We start from the raw sequence: 26,189 nt of genomic DNA, 5'->3' as shown, positions 1-26,189 counted from the left end.
GTAACATCATTATTAAAGATGTGTTACTTGTTGACAAACTATGCTATAATTTGATAAGTATTAGTCAACTGTGTGACAATGATCATTCGGTCGAGTTTCACAAACACACTTGCCTCATAAAAAATGACAAAGATGAGACTCTTATGACCGGTGTACGAGACCTAAACACCTACAAGGTAAACTGGTCTTGCTCACATATTTCTTCACCTACTTGTCTTACTGCTCATCATGATAAACATTGGTTGTGGCATAAGCGATTAAATCATCTAAATTTTAAGTCCATTTTTAACCTGAGGAAGCATGATTTGGTTTCTGGTCTGCCCGAAGGAGATTTTATAAAAGACAAAGTTTGTCCTGTTTGTCAACTAGGAAAGCAGGTGAGAGCAACTTTTAAAAATAAAGGGTGTATGTCTTCTTCCAAATGTTTAGACTTACTTCACATGGACCTATTTGGTCCTATACCAGTAAGAAGCATAGGGGGAATGAGATATGCTCTTGTTGTTATAGATGACTTTTCTCGATTTACTTGGGTCATCTTTCTCTATTCAAAAGATCAAACTGCACCTCACCTGATTAAGCTTTTTAAACGCTTGCAAAATGAACAATCTACTGTGATAGATAGAATCAGGAGTGATAGAGGGACTGAATTTTTAAACACCACTCTTATGACTTATCTAGATGATCAGGGAATCAAGCATGAGTTGTCAGCTGCTAGATCCCCACAGCAAAATGGGGTGGCTGAAAGAAGGAACCGTACTTTAAAAGAAGCAGCCAGAACTATGATTGCTGATTCAAATGTTTCTCAAAGACTTTGGGCAGAAGCAGTTAACACAGCTTGCTATACTCAAAACAGATCTATGATTAATAAACGATTTAACAAAACTCCATATGAGATCTGGAATGGCACAAAACCTGATATTTCTTATTTCAAAATTTTTGGGTGCAAATGCTTTATCCACAACAATGGCAAAAACCATTTGACAGCCTTCGATGCCAAAGCAGACGAAGGAACTTTTATTGGTTACTCAGCCGTTAGCAGAGCTTATCGAGTGTTCAATCAAAGATCACTAACGGTCGAGGAAACCATTCATGTTGTTTTTGATGAATCTACTCTATGTACAGAACAAACTCAAGGGAGCATAAATGATCTGAGTCACAGACTGGAAAACACAAATCTACAGGAAGAGAGTGACAGTGATCTATATCCTCCAAAGAAGGATGATCCAGTTCCCTCTACCGGGTGTGATCAAACAAGGCCAGAAGTGGATCCACCGGTTGATAACAATCCTCCAGCCAATGATGATCCAGTAAACGAGGACGTTCATCAACCAATTGATGACAACCCTTTAGGGAATTATTTTAGGTGGAACAAAGATCATCCACCTGGGTTGGTCATAGGTGACCCTTCTGCTCCTCGAAAAACACGTGGTCAAATGATTAATGAATTCTTGCATGCCGCTTTCATATCTCAGGTAGAGCCCAAGAAAATAGATGAAGCTCTATCAGATGCCAGCTGGATTGAAGCTATGCAAGAAGAGTTGAATCAATTCACCCGCAACAATGTTTGGCATCTAGTTCCTCGACCGAAAAATCAAAATGTGATTGGAACTAGATGGGTGTTTCGTAACAAGCTCGATGAACATGGCACTGTTGTGCGTAACAAAGCTCGACTTGTTGCTCAAGGATTCAGACAAGAAGAAGGCATAGACTTTGAGGAATCTTTCGCGCCAGTTGCAAGACTAGAAGCAATCCGCATCTTTCTTGCTTATGCAGCCTTCAAGAATTTTAAAGTTTATCAAATGGATGTGAAGTCTGCATTCCTCAATGGTCTACTTCAAGAAGAGGTGTACGTTGAACAACCACCAGGTTTTGTCAATCCTACTCATCCTCAATATATCTATAAACTTGACAAAGCTCTCTATGGATTAAAACAAGCACCACGTGCTTGGTATGACACTTTGCTAAAATTTTTACTGGAACATGATTTTCAAATTGGAACGGTCGATAAGACCCTGTTTAAATTTGTAAAAGGTGATCATGTGTTACTAGTACAAATTTATGTTGATGACATTATATTTGGGTCAACTAACCCCAAGTTGTGCTCAAAGTTCTCTAAACTGATGAAGGAGAAGTTTGAAATGAGCATGATGGGCGAGCTAAACTTCTTTCTTGGACTTCAAGTAAAGCAACTTGAAACTGGAATATTCATCAATCAGTCCAAGTATGCCAAGGAATTGGTAAAGAAGTTTGGAATGGAACAATGCTCAACTGTATCTACCCCCATGAGTACATCAATTAAGCTTGATAAAGATGAAGGGGGAATTCCGGTCGAGGTAACCATGTATCGAGGCCTTATTGGTTCACTGCTCTATTTGACTGCCAGTCGACCGGATATCATGTATTCAGTTTGTTTATGTGCTAGATTTCAAGCCGCACCTAAGCAATCTCATTTCATTGCTACCAAACGAATACTTAAATATATTAAAGGAACTACTAATGTGGGTCTTTGGTATCCCAAAGATTCAAATCTTAAACTTATTGGCTATTCAGATGCAGATTATGCAGGTTGTAGAATTGATCGCAAAAGTACAAGTGGCACATGTCAATTCCTTGGAGATAGACTAATTTCGTGGTCAAGTAAGAAGCAGACATCAATTGCTACCTCGACCGCCGAAGCAGAATACCTTGCTGCTGGCAGCTGTTGTGCTCAAATACTCTGGATTCAACAGCAGCTTAATGATTATGGGATTCGGTCGAGTGAAGCTCCAATCTACTGTGACAATACAAGTGCCATAGCCATCACTCACAATCCAGTGATGCACTCTCGGACAAAGCACATTGATGTCAGGCATCACTTTATCCGAGATCATGTCTTAAAGAAGGAAATCAGGCTGGAATACATCTCTACCGATCAGCAAGCAGCAGACATATTCACCAAGCCTCTACCGGACGCTAAGTTTTCATATTTTCGAAATATTCTTGGCTTAGTAGATTTAAGTTAGTAAGCATGTGTTTAGGGGAAATGATTGTCAATATGACATTAATAGATTAGCTGTTACGTTGCCATTAATATTGGCATATCATCCGCCTTTAACTAGTCTCTGACAGGCTTCGTACTAGCAGCTTGGTGCTTTGAACCAAATGACATTAATTGGGCGCCGTGATTATGCTCTTCAAAACTTTTTGAATTTCAAAAATACTTTTCATGACATCACCCTATGGCCCATAGGTTCCTATATATACTTCTTTACACTCGTATATCAATCTTTCACCTTTGCTAAAAACTTTCATATTGTATTAAACGCTCCATCGAATTACTCTCAAGCTTTTGCTTACTCTTTGCTCGAGTTCTTATCTACAGATATCATGTCGATCCAGAAGACTTGCCTCGCCATCAACTTTGATTCCGTTGTTAAGGCAAACAACGCAGGAATAACTGAGGTCTTCACCATGCTTGAAGCCTCTGGACTGAAGAAATTTCTGGAATGCAGCGCCATCTGCGATTTGCCTGTTTTGAAGGAGTTCTTCGCAACCGCTCAAATCGAGCATGGGACTATCAAATGCTTGATCAAGACAGAGGTCTACTCCTTCAATCAGAAGTTCTTCGCCAGCACATTTGATCTGCCCTCCAGGGGTTTGACAAAATGCACGGATCTTCCAGATGGTAACTGCTCTTATTGGTTGAAGGAGTTCTCAACTACTGATGCTCCGATCAAACTGCCGGCCCAGAAGACATCTCTCAAAGCTCCATTCAGGCTACTGACTAATATCGTGGCCAAGAATCTTCTGGCCAAGGCTGGATCTTACGACAAGGTGACGCTGGAGAAATTTCAATACATGGCTTGTATTGCCTCCAAGATCAACATAAACTGGTCAGACATTCTGTTCAATATTCTATGTGAAATGATCAGGGGCAAAGGGCAATCCGAGGGATTTGCTTTGCAAATCTGCCACATCTTGGGCGTCCTTGGAGTGGACTTTTCCAAGACTGAGCCTCTGCATCCCACCAAATGGCTCAACAAGTCTACGATTCTCAAATTCATGAACAAGAAAGAGACTGCGGTCGACACCTTGCCCTCAACCGCAAAGGTTATTGCTATCCCTCAACCGCTTTCAACGGTTTCGGTCGTGGCCAAACCAGTCCATACCAAAAAGTCTGTCAAGCGTCAACTGATCATCAAATCTGACTCTGAAGATGAATCACGTGAGAATGTTCCACTGATTCAAGCTTTCAGCAGGTCATCCCCTTCGGTCTCCAAAGCAGCTGTGTCATCCACGCCTGCAGGCGAGAAGAAGAGGCAGCACAAGAAGCTAAAGTCTCTTTCTGGACTTGCTCCTACCCTGCCAACGGTCGAGACTACTACCGTTGTTGCTTCTACTGCTCCTCGTCCTACAAAAGGTGTGATAATCCGGGAAGGTGCCTCATCAGCTCCTGAGGTCACTCTAGCTGATCCCAAAGACAAAGGGAAAGGTGTGATGATCTACACACCCAAGGCTCAACCAGCAGCTACGATAGAACTCAATATGATCATCTCTCACGTGCTCCGTACTGTCAAGCGTCATCTACAACGTTTTGACAGATGGCATCACTCCCGCACTCACTTGACACTCGCTCAAATATTTCCTAAATGGAAATCTCTAAACGTCATTGAGCAGAAGATGCTTCTATTTGCTGATACTGAAGACATCGTGGAGGCTCTGGGAAGAAGACATCTCATAGACTTGAAGCTTCGAGGAAGCCTGCTATCACTGCTAATTAATGAGCGTGTCACGAATTTCAAATCCAAGAGTCCTACCGCTGCTGATGACTTTGTGATTTTGACTGGACTACAGGATAGTCTACGTCAAATCACTCAACTACTTCAGCACTTCCAAGCTCTCAACAATGTCAAAACACCAGCTTCAGCAGCCTGTTTACAAGCTTATGTGCTGGAAGCACAAGTGATGATGAAAACCTTTCTCACTCAAGATCAGGGTGAAGAAGACGTCTATGCTCTCCCTTCTTCAGATGGGATTCTGACCGATCTCATCACTGCTGACCTCTTTCAATCATATGCTCTAAGATCGAGTGTAGCAGCATCTTCATCGGTCGACCCCTCCTCAACCGCAGTCCAAGCAGTTACTCAACCGGAAGCAGTTGTGATTGCTCACTCCTCTCCCGTGACGACCGCTCACACTTCTCCCGGTCATTCACAAGATGTTTTAGAAGTGGTTGCACAAGAGATACCTGTCATCTCTGTGACAGAGGCTCCTTGCAATAGTGAAGCAACAGTGCCCCCAACGGAGATATCAAGCACTATTGTATCACCTGCATCTCCAGAACAGCAAGTGACTGATGCTGATCCAGCACTTCAACCGTCTCCATCTACTGAAAAGTTTATGGAAGATCTCATTATGGATGAACCAAGTGCTGATCCTGGTACTCCACCAACCATATTGGCTGCAGTCGAAACTATTACATCTCCAACTGTACCATTATTGGAAGGTCCATCGGGTAGCTCTCCAGCAAGTTCACCCGCACCACATCATCGTGAGTCTAGCCCGGTTTCACCAAGAAATGACTTAGAAGGGCAAATGATTCAGACTGATGATTCTTTAATTGAAGCCATGGCCGCAGCTCTAGATCATACCTTGATAAATCGGCTTCATGAGCTCATGCAAACGGTTAGGTCCTTCTCTCAAGACATAACAAACTCATCCTTATCGGTCGATAATTCACGCCAGACGATGATTCGGCATTTCGAGACCGTGTCTCGAGACCTTGCTCGTCTGTCCACAGAGATCACTAATCATCATCGCACTCAAATCAACACGCTCTCTACCGTCTCCGAACAAGTTATCCGATCCGAAAATCGCCTTCATAAGCAGTTGAATGATCGGATGGACACTATGCAAGCCACTCTACTTGCTCAAATCGATGCAAAAATAGACACTATGCAAGCCTGCCTTGGCACTCAACTCACTGAGGTCATCCTTCGGCTCAACCAAGGTGATGCCAAAAAGGGGAAGAAGAGCAACGTAGAGCAGCAGAGGCAAGAAGACGTGAAGAAGAGTCCAGAAGAAAAGAAGAAGCCGACAGAAGAAGAAGAGAAGGCGATAGGTCAGGAGGAGCCAGTTGGTTCAAAAGATGAACAACTTATCTCTTCTTTACTTATCGCAGCCGCATCTTATTTTTTTCTGTAGGTGTAATAAAAATGCTTATTGTACTTAATGAAATTCATTCTCTCAATGAAGTTCATTTTAATGCTTTCATATTGTTCTTGGAGCACTTAAGTTTTGTCATCACCAAAAAGGGGGAAATTGTTGAATCCGATATTTTGGTGATAACAAACAACAACTCAGTGTATAGGAATGTGCTGCCAACCATTGTATTTCAGGAATCTACTACAACTTCTACCGGAAGCTTGTCAACCGCCTTTGCTCTCGACCGGCTGAAGTCACAAGCCTATCGACTGGCTATCAAAACCAGCAGAGGATAAATCTATCTACCGAAAGCTTGTCAACCGCCTTTGCTCTCGACCGGCTGAAGTCACAAGCCTATCGACTGGCTATCAAAACCAGCAGAGGATAAATCTATCTACCGGAAGCTTGTCAACCGCCTTTGCTCTCGACCGGCTGAAGTCACAAGCCTATCGACTGGCTATCAAAACCAGCAGAGGATAAATCTATCTACCGGAAGCTTGTCAACCGCCTTTATCTCTCGACCGGTTGAAGTCACAAGCTTATCGACTGGTTATTCAAACCAGCAGAGGACAAATATCTCTACCGGTAGAATGCCAACTGCCTATCTAGATATCTCGAGACAAGTACCTGTGACAAGATGTTCTTTGCAGGATCTTTTATTAAAAGCAGAACCGGCGTTTCAGAAGATTTGTTGACTCCTGCAAATCAAGACAACAGGTTGTACCAAAATGGCAAAAACACAGAATGACTGCAGATAAAGCATTCGACCGTTTATTCCAGTTTTGGACCCTGGAAGTTGTCTGCAGTGTACGATCCTCATGCAGAATCATCAATGCATTTATGAGCATTAAATGTGCATTCAATGCAGCATCAGAACGTTCAAAATAAAGACGTTGATGATTGACCTATAAAAAGGGAAGATTGCTCAAAAAGAAAAAAAGAAAAAGAAGAACAACAACAAGTGATACGAGACAACGAAGAGAGACAAGCAACTCAGAAAAATTTCAATCACTTGACTAATATCAGAAGTCCTCATCTGATATACTTGAGCACACTTACAAGATCATTCATCTGCTGCTCAAATAAACCCTCGCCTACAGTTCACATATCTGATCGTCAAGGATCATCCTAGGGTTTTCAAGCCTCTCGACCGCTCTGCAGTCTGAGAAGCTCAACTCAACTATACTCAGTGTTGAAGAGACTTGAAGCTGCTCTGAAAGCTTCCACCAGTCTGATAAGAACTGAGAATCTTATCTGTGTAAATCTAGGAGTTTCGGATTAGGCATTGGATAAGTCCTAAGTCTGAAGTGGGTGTATTACAAGACGTTGTAATAACCAAAGTCTTCTAGTGAATTCCTTCCTAAGTGGAAGAAGGGGAGACGTAGAAGGATTAAGCCTTCGAACTTTCATAAAATCGTGCTTTAGCATTTACTGCCATTTATCTTACATCCTGCTCATACATTGCATTATAAACTTTGCATCACTAAAACCTCTGAACTATTTCCGCACTATTTAAGTTGTTCAAAACGTTTTAGAAGTTGAGAAAACTGATTAAGTGAACTAAACCTCACTTGATCATTTTAAAGAAGAAGAAGAAAAGTTTCAGAGTGTATTCACCCCCCCTCTACCCTCTGAACCGATCCCAACATATATATATATATATATATATATATATATTTATTACAAATATGCAAGTTTCATTGTGAATTTACAAACATGCCCTTTGTGTGTTTAATAATATTAATTAATGATTGTTCTTTATTAATTACTTTCTAATAAATTTAATTTATATCATTTATGTTTATATATTATTGCATAAAATATAATTAAAAAAATTATTGTGAGCTATTTTTTTCATTTGAATTTCTTATCTTTTTATTAGTTGTGGTTTTTAGCTAAAACTTATGTTTCCAAACTAATATTCATTTTTATACATAAATATGTAAGTTTCATTGTAAATTTACAAACATGTCTTTGTTTGTTTAATAACTTTAATTAATTAAGTTTATTTATGGTTTTCTAATTAATTTAATTTATATGGTTTATATGTATACATCACTTGCATAAAACATAATGAAAATTTTATTGTGAGTTATCTTTTTCCCCATTTGAATTCTTATTTTTTTGTGAAAATTATTTTTTTGGTCCCGTAGATTTGTTACTTTGCGAATTTGGTACTCTATGCTTTCAGATTTCAGTTTTAGTCCATTATTTTTAATTATTTTTGGCAATTTTAGTATTTTTTTTTCGACGTGGCACTGATATGACATCAATGAAGTGTTGATGTGGTACTAACGTTTATAGTGTCACGTAAGCATTTTTTAAGAAAAATATTGTAATTGCAAAAAAAAAAAAGGGAATATGCAGGACTAACTGAAATATGAAAACGTAGAGGACCGAAATCGCAAAGTGACAAAAACAAAGGATCGAAATTACAGTTTTCTCTTTTTTATATCTTTACTTGTGGTTGTTAAATAGAACTTATTTTCAAATAAAAATTTTTTGAAACCAATATTTTTTAGTTTAAATTTACAAATTAATTTAATTGTTTTTTATTTCCTCATTAATTGTTTTGTGCATTGTTTATTTATTTATTTTTAATAATATTTTATCTTTAACAAGTCTATTGATTATTTTTAAAATAAGGCTAGAATTTATTTTTTTGTTTTCATTTTCTCATTAATTATTTTTTTATCATTGTTTGTTTGGTTTTTTTTAGAGAAAATAAGTTTTTTGGTCCATTAACTTGTCCATGCTTTGGTTTTGGTCCATTAACTTTACCGATGTGGGTTTTGGTACACTAACTTTGCATTTTTAGTGTTTTTTGGTCCAACTGCATACGTGTCAACTTTTTATTATTCCAAAATGATGACGTAGACCAATCAGAAGCTGACACATATGCAGTTGGACCAAAAAACACTGAAAGTGCAAAGTTAGTGTACCAAAACCCACATCGAAAAAGTTAATGGACCAAAACCCAAATTGAGTAAAGTTACTGGGCTAAAAAACTTATTTTCCCTTTTTTTTTTATCACACTTTATCTTTATGTCCATTGATTATTTTAAAATAAAGCTAGAACTTATGTGCTTAAATTAATTTCGTTGCAACCATTATTTTGTGGCGTTGACTACGACTAATATGTTTTTTTAAAAAAAAAAAAACTATGCAACAAAAATATTTTAATTATATTTATCATTTACTTAATAAAATATGATAAAATATCATCGTGATACGATTTTTATTTTATTTTATAATTCTATAATCTCTTGATTTTACTTATAGCAATTAGCCCAAAATTATATGTGTAAATATAAAAGTTATATGTATTTTTTTCACAATTTTAAATTTTTACGCTGATTTTTATTTTATATGTGGTCAATAATCAAATTATATCAATAAATTATATATTTAAATGATAATATCAACTATATCATGTTGCTTGATTTTCGATATCTAATTTATTTTTTTATTTTAAGGTTTGTATTTTGAAACTAATTAAATAAAATATGGTTAAAAAAATTAATGTGATATTTTTTTGTTTAAATTTTTAATTTCTAAATTATTTTTACTTGTTACCCTACCGAGATTCACTACCAATAATTTGATAACCATATAATTAACTTAATTACAATATTAACTCATAAATAACTGAAGATAACGGAAAACTTGAGAATTAATTATATAACATATATGAATTATAATAAAGGATAAAAAATTTCTTAAATTAAAACCAACAGTACCCTCTGGTCTATGCTCCTAGAACCTGATAACTAACTAAACAATGATTCACATCTTGAACAACTTGTAAGTTGCCCCTTCGAATGTGGTGTCCTCAAATACTGAAATAACTGACTAAACAATGATTCACCTCCTGAAAAACTTGTAATTAAGTTGCCCCTTCGAATGTGGTGTCCTCAAATAGTGATAATGATCTTGGACAAACATTGTTCGAAGTAACCGCACATGCTGTTTTATTGATCCGGCCAGTGGTTGTCACATTATTACAAGAAACAAGAGCTGAGCGACTCAACAAAACTGTCTATGTCAAGGGATATCAAACTCAATGTGATTATCACATGTTCATACATAACATGACAGGATAAAAATACATCATATGATAGATAATATGCAATACATAAACATGCATACTTAGCTAGATATATATGTCAATACCTATGTACCTCTAACAAATTGGTTTACGATCACAAACTAAAGTCTTAACCTAAAGATAAGTGAACATCATATCACTATTTTTTTAATCTAGGGTACCGTTGGTTGAGATATGAGATAAATAATACATAGACAAGTAATATAATATAATAAAAAAATAAATAAGAAATGATAGTTAATATAATATTGGATTGATGGATAGATTATAATTTATTTGATTTGATAGATTAAATTTTATATAAAAAAGCTAAATGACCATTTTGTTTTTAACATTAAATAAAATATAAATAATATTATTTATAAGGGGTAATAAAGTAATTTAAATTCAATGGCTTGATTGATGCAAGACAAATTATTAATGATTTGATTGATGTAAAATAAATAATTAATATATTGATAAATATTATGGCGAGAGATAACTTATATATGAATTAATAATATGGGGCACCAAACGGTACCTAGAAGTATCTTCTAATCCAATAGATACTACAAATAACTATTAAGGATTCGAGAAAATAATTTCATCTATCGTTAGTCCGCAGAAGCCGAGAGCACTTCAACTCATAATCACATTTTTGCTACGACCTCGATAGCACATTGCTCCTTGCTAGCCCTCGATAGTATAGTTAGAAATACTTAAATTTAAACTGACTTGCACTTAGGAATGAGAATCTCACGTCTATTTAAACTTATGTGTTTAAATTAAAGTTTTTTGCAGCTAAATTTTTTTGTGATTTTTATTTATAAATTACTTAAATAAAACAAAATAAAATATCATTTTGATATGTTTTTTTAGAATTTTTAATTTTATAAATTGAAATATTTTTTTTTCCAAACAACGTTTTTTGTGGATTACATTTATAAATTATTTTAATAAAAAATGGTAAAAGATCATTGCGATAAAAATATGACAAAAAATTATACGATAAAATCATATATGAGAAAAAATTGATTATTCCAATTTTTTAATTTTTTTGAGTTTTTTTTCAAATTAGTCACATATGAGTAATTAACATGAATTAATTTTCAAAATTTAATACTATTTCATTATCTTCTGTTGAGTTAATTAATTTTTGGGTAGGTATTTTGTGAAGTTGTCTCACAAATATTTATTCTTAAGACGAGTCAACCATGTTCATATTGACAAATAAAATAATAATTTTGACATAAAAATTAATAATTTTTCATGTGTCCTAAATAAGAAATAGATCTCATAAAATTGACTTGTCAGATCGTCTTACAGGAGTTGTTCTTTTAATTTTTTTTCAAATTTTAATTACTCAAACATATGTTCCTCACGTCCGGGATCCACTAATAATCACTCGATAAAGAAGTAATGAACTTAATTAAATATTAAAATATAAATAGCTGAATATAGCAAAAAACTTGAGAATTAATTATACAACTCAATCGAATTACAATAAAAAATAGAAATATATTTAATTAAAACAAAAGATGTCCTATGCTCCTAGGTCCTGATAATTAATTGAACATTGATTCATCTCCTGAACAACTTGCAAATTGCACCACCAAATGTGGTGTCCATGATATAAGCAAGGATTTGAATGGAGCAATGCATAAAGCATGACTACTTTGGTCAACCGATATTAAAAATATTAAAACTCATGCTTAGAGTGTAGAAACCTCGAAATGAGTAGATAAAGGAAAACAAACTATCTGTAGCAACACAGAAGTTTGATAACATTAAAATGAAGCAAGGTCAATCCATGCCAGAATTTGACGAAAGAGTCAGCAGTATTGTGATTGAACTAATGCTCTGGGAAAAACCTACCCAAATCATGAAATCATATTGAAATTTATTCGAGGCCTCCCAAAATAATGGGATGTAATATCATGACTATGAGAGAATCTAAACACTTGAACAAACTCGAACTTCACGACTTATTTGCTAATCTCAAAGCATATGAGTTTAAGATAAAAACAAGGGAAGAAGGCCAGTCTACATCTCAGCTGACCAATTTAGCAGCAGTCAAAGTGGAATCTCCAATTTCAACAACAAAAAAAAAAGCTGAACAGTTGAGTAGTGATGCTATGTCACTATTTGTAAGAAAATTTGGAAAGTTTATGAGGAAAAACCTGGAAGGGTTTTATAGAAGAAATTTCCAAAAAATGGAATCAGCTGAGGAACCAAGAACAAGTTTTAGTTGTGGAAAAATTGGACATTTCATAGCAGAATGTCCAAATCCAAATAAAGATGAAAGAAAACCAATCGAAAAAGGGAAAAAACAAGAGCTGAGCGACCCTACTCAACTGATATCAGGCAAAACGTTATTAGTACATGTTCATATGTACATTACATGATAATCATGCATAATATGACATATAATACTACAACATATAAAATGCATACTCAGTTGGATATCTCAATCAATAGATACTCCCAATAACTATTAAGTATTCGAGAATATCTTTCATCTGTCGTTAGTCCGTAGAATTCGAGAGCCCTGCAATTGAGCACAATTTTAATTTGATCTCATTCGCACACTACGTACTCCTTGCTAGCCCTCGATAATATGGCTAAAAACACTCAAATATAGACTGGATAACTCATGATACTCTGTTGTATGTACTTATGCATGAAAATCTCATTTCTATTTTAACTTATGTGTTTAAATAAAAAAATTTTGCAACAAACATTTTGTTGTGATTTTCTTTTTTAAATTACGTAAATAAAACACAATAAAATATCGATTTGATATGATTGTTTAGAGTTTCTAATTTTCTAATTTGTAATCATTTTTTTCAACCAATGTTTTTTTGTGATTTACATTTATAAATTATTTTAATAAAACATGATAAAATATCATTACGATAAGAATATTACAAAAGAAAAATGATAAAATAAAAACAGATATTTGAAAGAATGTAGTAATTCAAATCTTTAAAAAAATTATAAAAAGGACTTATTTTTTTTTGTTAATATGAGTAATTAACATGAATTGTTGAATTTTAATACTATTGTTGTTATATTTTGTTGAGTTAATTAATTTTAGCGTAGATCTCTTGTGATACGGTCTCACGGATTGCTCATATTTACAAATAAAAATAATACTTTTAACATAAAAATTAATACTTTTTCATGGGTGACCTAAATAAGGAATCAATATCACAAAGTTGACTCGTGAAATTGTCTTATTGGAGTTTTTGTTTTAGTTTTGTTTTGAATTTTAATTACTTCATTGTATCGTATGTTCTCCACGTGCAACGCACGTATACATTTTCTAGTATATATATATATAGAGAGTTTTGTTATGCTGCTCAACAACCATTCCCAAATCCGTGCCCACCATGTACAATAAGTGAGTTGATCAGTACAATAAGTGAGTTGACTTGTACATGGTGGGCACGGAGTTGAGCACGGTTGGTGGGCAGCATAACAAAACTCTATATATATATATATATATATATATATATATATATATATATATAAAAGGTTGACCCCGAAGGGGACCCCATTCCACATGAGTTAGATGTCCATTGGCTCAAGCGTAGGTTAAATCGAAGGATGTGCACGAACGGCAGAGACCCGAAGGAGGGAGCAACATGGCCAACCCCCAGAGCATACCCCTACAATATTTCAGCATGAAATATGCTCTACACGAGGATCGAACCCGCAACGCTGGAGAATCACTTTTCACGTCACCTCAGACCTTACCAACTCGTCTATGCCCCTGTGGGCTTGTCTCAATTATATAGTCTAGTTATCATATTTAATATCATATGTCATGCTCTTTTAACAATTTATTCATATTAACTTAATATTATTAACTACTTGTATAATTATTTTATTTTATTTGTATTAATTGATTCTATTAGCCAATTATTATACTGTAGTATAAGTATCAACTTAAAACTTAATTATAATAATACTCTCTATGTTTCACTTATTTAAACTAAATCTATTTTTTTAATTAATAGTATGTAAAATAAGAAGGGCAAATTAGAAAATTGACAATTGGAACTAATCTAGAAATGAGTATATTTTTTAAGTTGTACAGAAAAATATTGATGTTGTTGATTATATTTGTAGTCTCTAAATTTTTTAAAAAATATTATATATAAGTATTAATTATGAAATGAAAAGTGATAATAATTAAAGTGTCACTTTTATAGATATATATTATAACAAATAAATTAAGATCTTTCAATTAATATAATAATTTTTTTAGTTTAGGAAATGAATTAAATTTAACAATTAATTTACTTTGAATAAGTAAATAGACACAAAATTTAAGATAAATTTTAATTAATAATTTTTTTTAATTGAAGACATGAATTAAATGTTAACAATTAATAAAAAAAAATTAATTACTTTAGACTAATCTAGAAAATGAAAGGAAAAATGAAAAAATACATTGAAAATGACAAAAATATTTAATTAATATTATGTAAGATAAATAAGGAGATAAATAAGGAAAAATTAGAAAATTTACAATTGGAACTCATATATTTATAATAGTTTTTTTTTTAATTTAAGACATGAATTAAATGTCAACAATTAATAAAAAAATTAATTACTCTAGACTAATCTAGAAAATGAAAGGGAAAATAAAAAATTAATTACTCTAGACTAATCTAGAAAATGAAAGAAAAAACCAAAAATACATTGGAAATGACAAAATATTTAATTAATATTATATAAAATAAATAAGGGCAAATTAGAAAATTCACAATTGAAACTCATATATTTAGAATGAGTTATTTGCACCAACCACCCCTGTGAAATATTGAAAATGCACACTTCTCCCCTGTGAAATTTTAATAGGCATCTTCAACCCTAACCTTTTAAAAAATTAGCACACTCGCCCCTTCAGATGAGTGCTTGTTGCGCACGCGCCCCTCATGCAACTGGGCAAAGATTTTGATATTTTTTTTGCACCAAATACCCCTGTGAAATATTAAAAATGCATATTTGGCCCCTGTGAAAATAATTTTTAAATCTATTCAACTCATAATACATAATTTTTATTAAAATCTAATTATAAAATATTTAGCAAACATTTTTCGTTTTATTAATTTATTTTTAATTTTAAATTTATTATGATTATATAATGTTTTTTAAAAATATTATTTTTTTATCTTGTTATCATTATTTTATTAAACTTTATTTTTGTTTCCAACTTCTCCATTAAAAATGCATTCATAAACGAAATTTAAATACCTAAAAGTACCAAAATATTAAATCAAAATGATAAGTACCAAACATTTTTAATTTTAATTTTAATTTTATTTATTTTTATTTTTAATTTTTAATTTTAAATTAATTTATTTTTAAATAAAATTATTACTTTATCTCGTTATCATTATTTTATCAAATCACTTCGTTTTTTCAACTTTTTCATTAAATATAATTTATAAATAAATATTTAAATATCTAAAAATATCAAAATATTGAATCAAATGATAAGTTCATGAATGTTACTTTTTTGATGTAGAATTATATTAGCATGTTATTTTTTTTATTATTTATTACAAATTGTGCAATGCATATTCTCGAAAAATTTAAATTTTGGTTCAATAATATATAGTTCTAAATCAAAAAAACAATATGTTTGAACTTATCAGTTTAGTTCAATATTTTGGTACTTGAAATTATTTAAATATTTGTTTATGAATGCATGTTTAATGAAAAAATTGGAAATACGAAGTGAATTTAATAAAATAATGATAACAAGATAAAGTAATAATATTTTTAAAAAATAATTAATTAATGATAATACATTTAAAATAAAAAATAATAAAAAATAAAACAAAAAATGTTTTCTAAATATTTATAATTGTATTTTATTAAAAATTATGTATTATGTGTTGAATAGATTTAAAAATTATTTTCACAGAGGTTAAATATGCATTTTTAATATTTCACAGGGGTATTTGGTGCAAAAAAAATATCAAAATATTTGCCCAGTCGCATGAGGGGCACGTGCGCAACTAACACTCATGTGAAGGGGCGAGTGTGCTGATTTATTAAAAGGTTAGGGTTGAAGATGCCTATTAAAATTTCACAGGGGAGAAGTGTACATTTTCAATATTTCACAGGGGTGGTTGGTGCAAATAACTCTATTTAGAATAGTAATAGATTAGGGCTAATTGCATCTACACCCCCTGTACAAAGTCTAAAAGGCATAAATCCTCTTAAAAAATATTAATAGGCTAATGCATCCCTCAGTTTTTTAAAATGTAGCACATTTCACCCCTATGTTATACAAACTCGGGCACATTTATACTCTCTCATAGGGGTTTTTATGCTAATTTTTTTTAAAACATAGGGTCTAACATGCTATTAATTTTACACAAGGGGGGTTTTATGCCTTTTAGACTTTTCACAGGGGGTGTGGATGCAATTAACCCTAATAGATTAATTTACTTTGAATAAGTAAATAGACACAAAATTTAAGATAAATTTTAATTAATAATTTTTTTTTTAATTGAAGACATGAATTAAATGTTAACAATTAATAAAAAAAATTAATTACTCTAGACTAATCTAGAAAATGAAAGGAAAAACGAAAAAATACATTGAAAATGACAAAAATATTTAATTAATATTATGTAAGATAAAGAAGGAGATATATAAAAAAGAGCAAGAGTTATACCTTTGTCCGTCGTCAGCTCGCTGACGTCGATTGCCCCAAAACTTAGGCACCACTCCGCTAGGATCCCGAAGACGCCCTGCTAAGGCCCGAACCACGCCATATGGCTATAAACTCCTAAAATAGCCTAAGAGACGAGAGAATAGCTTGTGAAATTGGTGCAAGAATCTGAAGTTCGGACCTCCTATTTATAGACGGAGATCGAAAGCTCCGAACTCCCGATCGGAAGCTCCGATCTCCGCATGCATGCAGCGAACTGCCACGATCGGAAGCTTCGATCTACACTTAGGAAGTTTTGATCCCATACATGCAGCTAAGTGTTCAAGAATCATCGCCACATTACAGGTGATTCGATCGGAAGCTCCGATCTCACTTCGGACGTTCGGATATTCCCGTAGCTTCCGAACCACTTCTCTTGTTCCGATCCTTTCGAAACCTCCCAACCCTCTAGGCTATGTAGTTTGAACCTTCCGAACTACCCAGACCCAAAATTTTCTCCTTAAATTAGAAAATTCACAATTGGAACTCATATATTTATAATAGTTTTTTTAATTTAAGACATGAATTAAATGTTAACAATTAATAAAAAAAATTAATTAATCTAGATTAATCTAGAAAATGAAAGGGAAAACAAAAAATTAATTACTCTAGACTAATCTAGAAAATGAAAGGAAAAACCAAAAATATATTGGAAATGACAAAATATTTAATTAATATTATGTAAAATAAATAAGGGCAAATTAGAAAATTCACAATTTTAAAACTCATATATTTAGAATATTTAGAATAGTAATAGATATATATATATAAACAACATTTTCAAAAATTTAAAATACGGAATTAATAGATATTTTTCAATGCATAGCGTTAATAAATATAGAAATGCATTTGATTTTATCATATATTGTTGTGATAAATGTTTTATATAAGTTTGACGAAATTTGTAGCTTACTAAACAACTGGTAAGAGTTTAAACTAAAAAAATTAGATATAGACGTGGAATTGTATATAAATAAAATTATAGGAAGTTGACAAAATAAAATTTCGGAGAAAATATGGGATGAAACTTGAAACATTGTGAAAGACGAGATGGGTAGTTATATATCTGGTGGGTGAGTCGAAAATTTTAGTGAGTTGATGAAATCACTTGATACTAATATATAATTTTTACTTTAAAAAAAAGCTAATATATAATTTTGTTAAAAAAGATTTTTTTTAGAAAAATATAACGTAAAATCACTCAGCACGTCAGGAAATTAATTTAAAAACAGGTAATATGAAACTCTCTAATATACTATAAAATAATATATCTTAATATATATTATTATAATAAAAAATTTTAATTAACTAACTTTCAATTAATTGGTGAAACTTGATTTGAATTATCATTATATTTTAACTTAATTTTCAATAAAATCAAAATTATAGGCAAATTTACTCATTTTTACCATTAGATGTTTTATTATTTGCCAAAATAACATTCATTTTGTGTTTTTTGATGTTTTTGTATTTACGAAAATGTCACCCACTTGATATAATATATATTACATTTTTGTGACTATTTATTTTAGAAATCACTATTTTTTTGTATTTTTTTAAAAATTTTACGATTTATTTTATTTTTCTATGTTAAAAAAACAGACTGTACGCACATTATGCATGCAACAAAATAATAGTTAATACATAATGATAACCACAAAAATTATCTTAGTATCCCAAAGCTTATAAATTATTATTTAAATGGCTTCAGAAAAGAAACAAGGCTAGTTCATTCATGGAGCTTTTGAGATTATTTGTTAAATGATGATTATGTTCAAAACAAAGAGTGAGAATATAAAAGTCTTAATCATTATATATCCTAAACCACATACTATAATTATATGTTACATTATATGTATTATTGAATTACAAGGCATTCTACAATGGTTTTATTACATAACTGAGAAAACAAAACTTATAAAATGGGAAGGAAATCACATACTCCACCCTCATTCTAATGGTAATCATCTCTCCCACATGCATAATCTTTTGGAACTCAACAAATCAATTGGCTCCAACACAGAAATCTATCGGTAGAACCCCATCGCCACAACCGGGATTCTGACTTTATGCCCTCTGCTCCCTTTGAGCCAAACCTCGCCAAAGCTGTATGTACCCGTTACTGATCGAACCGAAAGAGTGACAGAGAATTTCTTGGATGTACCAGGTCTAAGAGTCATTGCTGGAGGCCACGTTTCGATGGCCACTGCTGGAGCCATTCTTGCGGTGATCACATATGTTTCTTCCCCAGCGACATTTGTAACAGTACGTGAAACAGTTTGAGTTCCCACCAGATGGGATATCATGATTGAGGGTGTGTTGAGATTTGATGGATGGCTGAGAGTGTAGTTACAGGGGGTATTCGTGTAGTTGTTGATCTCGTGCTTGTCGATACCAGGTGTGGTGCATAAGAAGCCCAAGTAGTCCTCGTATCCTGAATTCCAAATCGAGGTGAGTGTAATTTTTAAAAATGACAGCCTTTTCACTATAATGGACATAATATTTTTAAAAAAGATCATCAACTAACAAATTGTACACCGACCCTTGGTTGAACATAGCTAAGCACTGTCAAAGACTCGGTCACTCGGCGCCTTCCGTTCAACGAATGAGAGCTTAACTAAAAAGAGAGTTCAACAACCTGAACTCTTTTGATCGATAAAATGGGTGAAGAGGAGTACGTTGATTACCTGCATCAAAGATCAGCCCAGGATTTAAAGCCGCTCGGGGATTGACATGACCGCTTCCATAATCAAAAGGCGTTGCGGGAACAAAAGATATAGTTTCCGATCCTGAATATTGAAGGGCTTGTAAGGGTCTCTCCGCTCTGTCAATGGTTGTTGCTGTAGTCATCAAGGCTGATTTTATGGCGGCAGGACTCCAGTGAGGGTGGTTCTGCTTCAAAAGAGCTGCGATTCCTGCTATATGAGGGGCAGCCATGCTCGTTCCGGATATCATTGCGAATCCTTCGTCTGCTTAAATGAAGAAACATGTCTTAGAAATCAAAAAGGTATACTCTAAACTCAGAAGAGTTTGCTAAATGAAGGTAAAATATGTAACACGGTATCTTAAAAACTTTACTGATGTAATTTGGCTCATCTGTTCCATTAGGTGCCCAAGCGGCCCAAATTAGAGATCCAGGAGCTAGAATATCTGGTTTTAGGAGATCTGCATCTTGAAAACTGTAATCTTTGACGTTGGGTCCTCGAGCGGAGAACAATGCTACTTGTGGGGCAGATTTGTGGAGTATAGGCTCCAGCCCTTCTCCAATGCTTCCTACGGCCTTGAAGCTTGTTACTCGCCCTGTCCAATCTCTCGGCGTGGATGCATTATAGTAGTCTATAAGCTCCTATAAGATGCGGCAATCCAAGCACGATTATCACAGATGAGAACCAGGAGCAAAGTCAATTTGAAGCGAAGTAGACAATAATGTTGTCAGCAAAGTCAATAATACCGTGGAAGGTGCAAGAATATTTGAAAATATTGAGTCATGATTCAAGATCAAGCTGAAACTGAGAAGATGGGAATATAGTAATAGTTACCATTGACTTGGTAATATCGGTAATGAGGATCCCAGGGTGCCCAACTGGAACAGGATCAAATTTTGTCCCAGGAGAGGCATTTTCGACCGCTAGCACAAATCCAACTGCTCCAAGACTCTTAGCTGTCTCGGAAACTCTCTCGATTGAAGCAGTTCCAACAACAAAGTTAAAAGAATATCCACAGAGAAGAATCTTCCCCTGCACTAAATTTCTGTTCAGTAGTTCAGGGCGCTGGCAATCAGAAGGACCATACTTCGCGACTGATGAATCTAGCATCACATCATTAGCAGCAACCAAGGTAAATGTCCTATTTGCCGGCGTTGGAGCTGAAGGAGCAGGAGAATGAAAACATTAAAACAAACTATAAATTGATAGAAACTGGCAATAAACACACTTAAATCAATGAATGATAGATAGTACAATGCTCAAAATCGAGGTAAATAGATGATTATTTCATGCAAAACTAACATTTAACTGAGCCATAATTCTTCTTGATAGTAAATAGATGAAGGCCATTTACTCGAGTAATAACTGGTTTTTACAAGTGTTTGAAAAGCATAAAATGAGGGACAAAAGTCTCTTCAACCAGAGACCTTGAAAGCCGGATTGAAGTTGCAATGTCAAAGTAGCTTATATTTCACCACGTTGTTTCTCCTTCCTATTTCTAGCTGCTTCTTACTCGCCTCATTAGGCTGAAAATGGGAAGCTTGTAACGTAGACTGTAAATGAAAAGTAACCCTAGCATATACTGATTTGTATGAACTTACGGGACAAGCAAATTCCAGCTAAGATTTTCCCATTCCCCAAAGTAAGATGGTTTTTATATCGTCGGTCATCAATTGCAGCAGCTACAGTTGCTATCCACGGGCTGTAAGACAGCAAGGTTTTGGGAAAGGGGCCGCCATTTCCAGCGGCTTGTACGACAAAAACTCCAGCTTTCACAGCTGAAAGAAGGGTGGCATCAAAAGGATTTAAGAAAGTAGTTTTTGTGGTAGTTGGAGGGCTGTTGGGGCCAACTGAGAGATTCAGAATATCCACACCATCATGAACTGCCTGTCAAAACGGTACACAACATGTCAGAGTGCTGAATCAATTGTAAATATACAACATAAGCATCCCTCATATGATTCTTTCGTCGTTTGTTTAATCCAACAGATATTTACACATCCTGGGTCCTGACAAACATTTGGACTACCTGATCAATGGCGGCAACTACATCGGCCACAAATCCACCGAATATTCTGTAAAGCGCCTTGTATACAGCAATTCTACACAAGTAAAATCACGTAAACTGCAGGATGGCACATATTGATTGAGGAGAATTGTGTAAGGTTCAGAACCCAAAAGTGAAGCTCAATACCAAGAACCTAACCTCGCGCGTGGTGCCATTCCACTTGCCTTTCCGAATTCAAATCCATGCATCCTCACAGGAATCCCATTATTTCCAGCTGCGATAGCAGCTGTATGGCTGGAAAAGACATTGAATCAACTTCCGAATGTTTCCATTAAAATACATCTAGAAAATGAAATTAAAATATAAGATTAATCAAGACTAACTAGGAAAGCGAACAATCGTCATCCAAAATGTCATTTTCGTCTTTGACAAGAAACTTAACATCTAGAAACAAACACACATGTATGCTATTATGCTAATCTTTTAGATGTTGGGTGGGTACAAAACCTATGCGTACACGTAAACACATGCATACTATACACCATTGGCATTGACAAAATAACATATCCAGATGACAAAACAAGGGTGAAAAAACAGGGAACATAGAGTTCAAATAGAACAATCGAGTCTAGCCATAAATTGTTTCTACAGTGCCCGTCCAATTTAAAAGTTCAATGGTTCCTGGTTAAATCCACTAGTCCATATTCAACCGTACTTAAAACCCTTCCACAATGGACTGAATGTTCCAATACTGACACTTGAAAAAGCAGCTTTCAAGGCCTAGTCCTTTTGGTGAATCAATTGGTCCCCTGATAAAATTTTGGTGCCATGGAGCTTCACCAGTGAGCTTCTACAATCCGGTCAATGGCCAATAGCTTCTTGATCTTAGGCTCCCAGAGAAAAAAGAAAACACGACACAATTTTTCCAAATCCAACCCTTGGATGTTATTTAAGGCAAGATAATTTCTATCTGCATACTATGAATCGGCACTAGGGATGTTCACAAATTGACCAGGCTTGCGAGCTTTTTGAGCTGGCTCGAAAAATATTTGATTCTATTCAAAATTATCGAATTCAAGCCGAACTCGAATATGTTCGAACTTTTCTTCCTAGCCTAACTCGAGTTCAAATTTTTTGTTCAATTGTTAGCAAGCCACTCACGAACTTTAATATTTTATTAATATAATATATTTATATATTAAATACAATATTTCAAACCTTTATTTTCTATAGCTAGCAAACATGTTTGAATATTTCGAGTTGAACTCAAGCTTTAATTCGAACCGAATTCAACCCAAAAATACTAAATTTTCGATATTCGAATCGAACTCGAGCTCGATGTAACTAACTCGAGCCTCAAATTTTGCATCACATTCGGCAGAATTCGGTTCACTTACACCCTAATCGGCACCCTCTGGAATCCTCTAGAATCAATAAACCTTTTGGATCTTATTAATCAAATAGATTACCCAAACATCAGTGTCACAATTCACAACCTGGTTGAATAATTAAAATTTTTAACTATCTGCTAGGCAGCGAAAATACCATGAGACTGATAGATAGCAATGCAACTAATTTGAAAGTATTCTCCAAATAGGTCCACCCAAACCCCAGTAAGAACACGGGTGACTTAGGGAAGAAGAATAAAAACTTCAAACAACTTCATGAATATTAAAGATGCACAAATCAATATTAAAGATGCACAAATCTCGATGAATTTGACACGTCAAAGAATAATAATTCAGACCTTCCATGTCCATCACCATCATAGGGAGAATCGTAATCAATTTCTGGATTAAATGCACCAGCTACTTTTGCTGCTTCAGCAAAATGTTGAGCTCCGACAATCTTTCCATTACAAAAGTTCATTTTTGTTTCGGGGTCAACTTCGCACTTACCTCTGTACTTGGGAACAGGTCCATAAGGATCGGTGTAATGGGTTGCAAAGCTTGGATGAAGAGGATAAATTCCCGAATCCACAAAGCCTATTACAATATCCTCCCCAGCTCGGTCAAAGCCGCCTCCAGTAGGCCACACTCCAGTTGGAAGCCCCAAAAATTGTGGGGTGTGGGTTGTGAGCTTCCTCACTTTCCAATCTCTATCCACAGACTTCACTCCAGGTGCTTGTCTAAGTATTTCTGCCTACTAATATGTTTAAATGCATGAGAAATATGGGTAAAAAAAGAATTGAATATTGATGGGCTCAATACATAAAGAAAGAGAGAGTATAAGCAAATAATGTCACCTGTTCGGGAGAAATGTGAACAGCAAAACCATTGATCAGATGGCGGTAGCTATAGAGTTTCTTGAAGGTGCCTTGGTCAAACAACAAGTCAAGAAGCATATCATGTCTTTTCTCTAGATGGTGGGCATAGGACGTGACCAATTCACTGGAAGGGAACCAAAATATAGAGTTAATAAGTATTCAACATTCAGTATTTCAATCGAACTTCTTTCCAAAAGTTAAATGTAGTCAAATTCCAAGAACCATTGGTGATGAAATACGACACAAGCTCAATCACCAGCCATTTATATTCCTTTTGTTTGAGTCATATTTATTTTCTGTAACGTGAAGTAAGTAATGTTTAAACATCAGAAAAAGCATGAGTAAAGTGCAAACAACTTCCTCATAACTGGAGTAATCAAAGCACGCCAACGACCGAGACAGTGTCCATGATATATCTCAGTCAGAAAACTAGCCTCCTGTTCATCCTTCCCGGACACATCAAGCAAACAGACAAGAAACAACTAAAATATAGTCAAACTTATATAATATGAAAGAAAACCACCCAATCACCTATCAAAAGAAATAAGATAGTCCCACACAATCAACCTATATAAAACATCAGATCAACAAATTGTTTCTGCTTCGACAAAAGGCAGCATAATGATATAACCTTTTACGCTAGATATTCTAAGAGTACCTTGTGACATCGATTTTTTTATCAGAATCAGACTCCACAGCGGTGGCTTCAAACCCATCAATACCACCTCTATAGCTGATTATGGGCTCTCCTTCCATTGTAACGATGTAGATTTCTGCCCTCACGAAAATCAGAACACTTAATAACATTAAGACAATCAAAGAACCATTCAACCCCATGTTACTCGTCCAATCCAATTCTGTTCCAACTTCACTCAACCTGGCAGAACCAAGTCCATTCAAATACACAAAAATTCAATACATATGAAACTAGATGTCAAAATGGAGTTATGAAAGAATACAATATGTCATGCACACCAAAAATGGCAATAATTTTCATCAAGAAAACTTAATACTTGCCAATAGAAAGAGCCTAGAGAAGAAGCACCCAAGGATTTATTTACTAAATCATATCGAATCAATAACCTGATCTATGCATCTCACAGTGGTGTTTGAGCGTGCATATATGGTTAGACCAATGAGATTTCACATGCTATAAATTAAAGAAGACAAAATTGCCAGACAGGTAGGCAGCGGATAAGCAAATAAGTGAGCTACAAAGTTGAGCTCTATACCTCGCTTTCTGCTTTTTATCTTCTTCTTTCTCTCACTCACATTTTCTCCATGCGGCAAATCACCTACAAATTGACCAATTACAATAACACCCTGTACAAATATATCAAAAGAAAGCGGTAAGAACAAGCAAAGAATCAAAACAATCAATAACAGTACAAAAACAACACAAATCCCACTAAGGAAAACAGAGAGATGAAAAAGGTGAGATCTTTGCTCACATTGATCCAAGAAAAGAACAAAACTCTATAATGCTGCACAAACTACTGCATTATCTCTCCCATTTTTCACCAAGCAGCATTCCCACAAAAAAAAATCTATGTTTCCCACGAAAAAGACATGAACATCAAGAAAATACAGCACCCCATCAGCTACCACTCGAGTCTAAATATTTTTTTTTTCCGGCAGCACTAGAAAGAACTAAAATGGGTATAGTATTTTTCCTCTTTTTGGTGTGAAATAGTGGAATGTGAAGGAGTGAGTGAGAGAGTGGAGTAATTAGGGTTGAATAAGCTGGGTGAAATGGATTTAATAGGGGGAGACCAGAAAGGACCGAAGATGGAGGACAGAAGTCCTCATCATACCATTGAACTATTTTTATCAAGAACTGTGCTTTATTTGGACCCCCTTCCATTTTCCTTTTTGCATTTCTCTTTACCCTTTAGTGGGTCTATTTTATTTTATTATATATGTATATAAAGTAATTTAAATCTCCTTTTTTTTGTTTTTTTAAAAAAAGTAGTTATTTCATTGTTTCACGTTTTAATTTTGTGAAATACATTTCTCATTAGATCCGACCTATGAAAAGTATAACCTTTAGAACTATTTTAATTTCTGTATTTTTTTTTTTAAAAAATCATTTCTTATATCAAGGTCTGCGCACATCATTAAATGATATGGATGCGAAATAAATTTTCGCAACTTATATATATAATTTGTATATAAAATATGACAGAAGTATGGATTGGGGACAG

The 26,189-nt window shown here is 34.2% G+C and overlaps 1 protein-coding gene across 3 annotated transcripts; it reads right to left on the bottom strand.

The window, feature by feature from the left end:
- Positions 1-18,793: 18,793 nt before the first annotated feature.
- LOC140875130 (subtilisin-like protease SBT2.5) lies at positions 18,794-25,805 on the bottom strand. 3 transcript variants are annotated; one of them, XM_073278690.1, is made up of 12 exons: positions 25,437-25,805; positions 25,218-25,308; positions 24,644-24,862; positions 23,965-24,109; positions 23,467-23,861; positions 21,918-22,013; positions 21,741-21,813; positions 21,313-21,598; positions 20,546-20,871; positions 20,085-20,352; positions 19,694-19,975; positions 18,794-19,440 (listed from the first exon to the last, which is right to left on the bottom strand). In XM_073278690.1, the coding sequence occupies exons 3-12, from the start codon at positions 24,820-24,822 to the stop codon at positions 19,034-19,036; spliced, it is 2,457 nt and encodes an 818-aa protein (XP_073134791.1). In that variant the 5' UTR covers positions 24,823-24,862; positions 25,218-25,308; positions 25,437-25,805; the 3' UTR covers positions 18,794-19,033. The 3 variants fall into 3 exon arrangements, with proteins under 3 accessions (XP_073134791.1, XP_073134804.1, XP_073134796.1); XM_073278703.1 differs by lacking the exons at positions 25,218-25,308; positions 25,437-25,805 and adding an exon at positions 25,069-25,192; XM_073278695.1 differs by lacking the exons at positions 25,218-25,308; positions 25,437-25,805 and adding an exon at positions 25,003-25,125.
- Between the last annotated feature and the right edge of the window lie 384 nt (positions 25,806-26,189).

The sequence above is a fragment of the Henckelia pumila genome, chromosome 1 (assembly GCF_033568475.1).
Source record: "Henckelia pumila isolate YLH828 chromosome 1, ASM3356847v2, whole genome shotgun sequence".
Taxonomy (NCBI): domain Eukaryota; kingdom Viridiplantae; phylum Streptophyta; class Magnoliopsida; order Lamiales; family Gesneriaceae; genus Henckelia; species Henckelia pumila.
This window is presented reverse-complemented; position numbering and strand designations above follow the sequence as displayed.

Bases quoted from the DNA above. Each gene is read 5' to 3' on its own strand.
- LOC140875130 (XM_073278690.1), bottom strand. From the start codon at position 24,822: ATGGGGTTGAATGGTTCTTTGATTGTCTTAATGTTATTAAGTGTTCTG. The intron at 24,110-24,643 runs GTACTCTTAGAA...GTTCCCTTCCAG, and splicing joins AAAAAAATCGATGTCACAAG to TGAATTGGTCACGTCCTATG. The intron at 22,014-23,466 runs GTCTGAATTATT...TGTCTTTTCCAG, and splicing joins GATGGTGATGGACATGGAAG to CCATACAGCTGCTATCGCAG.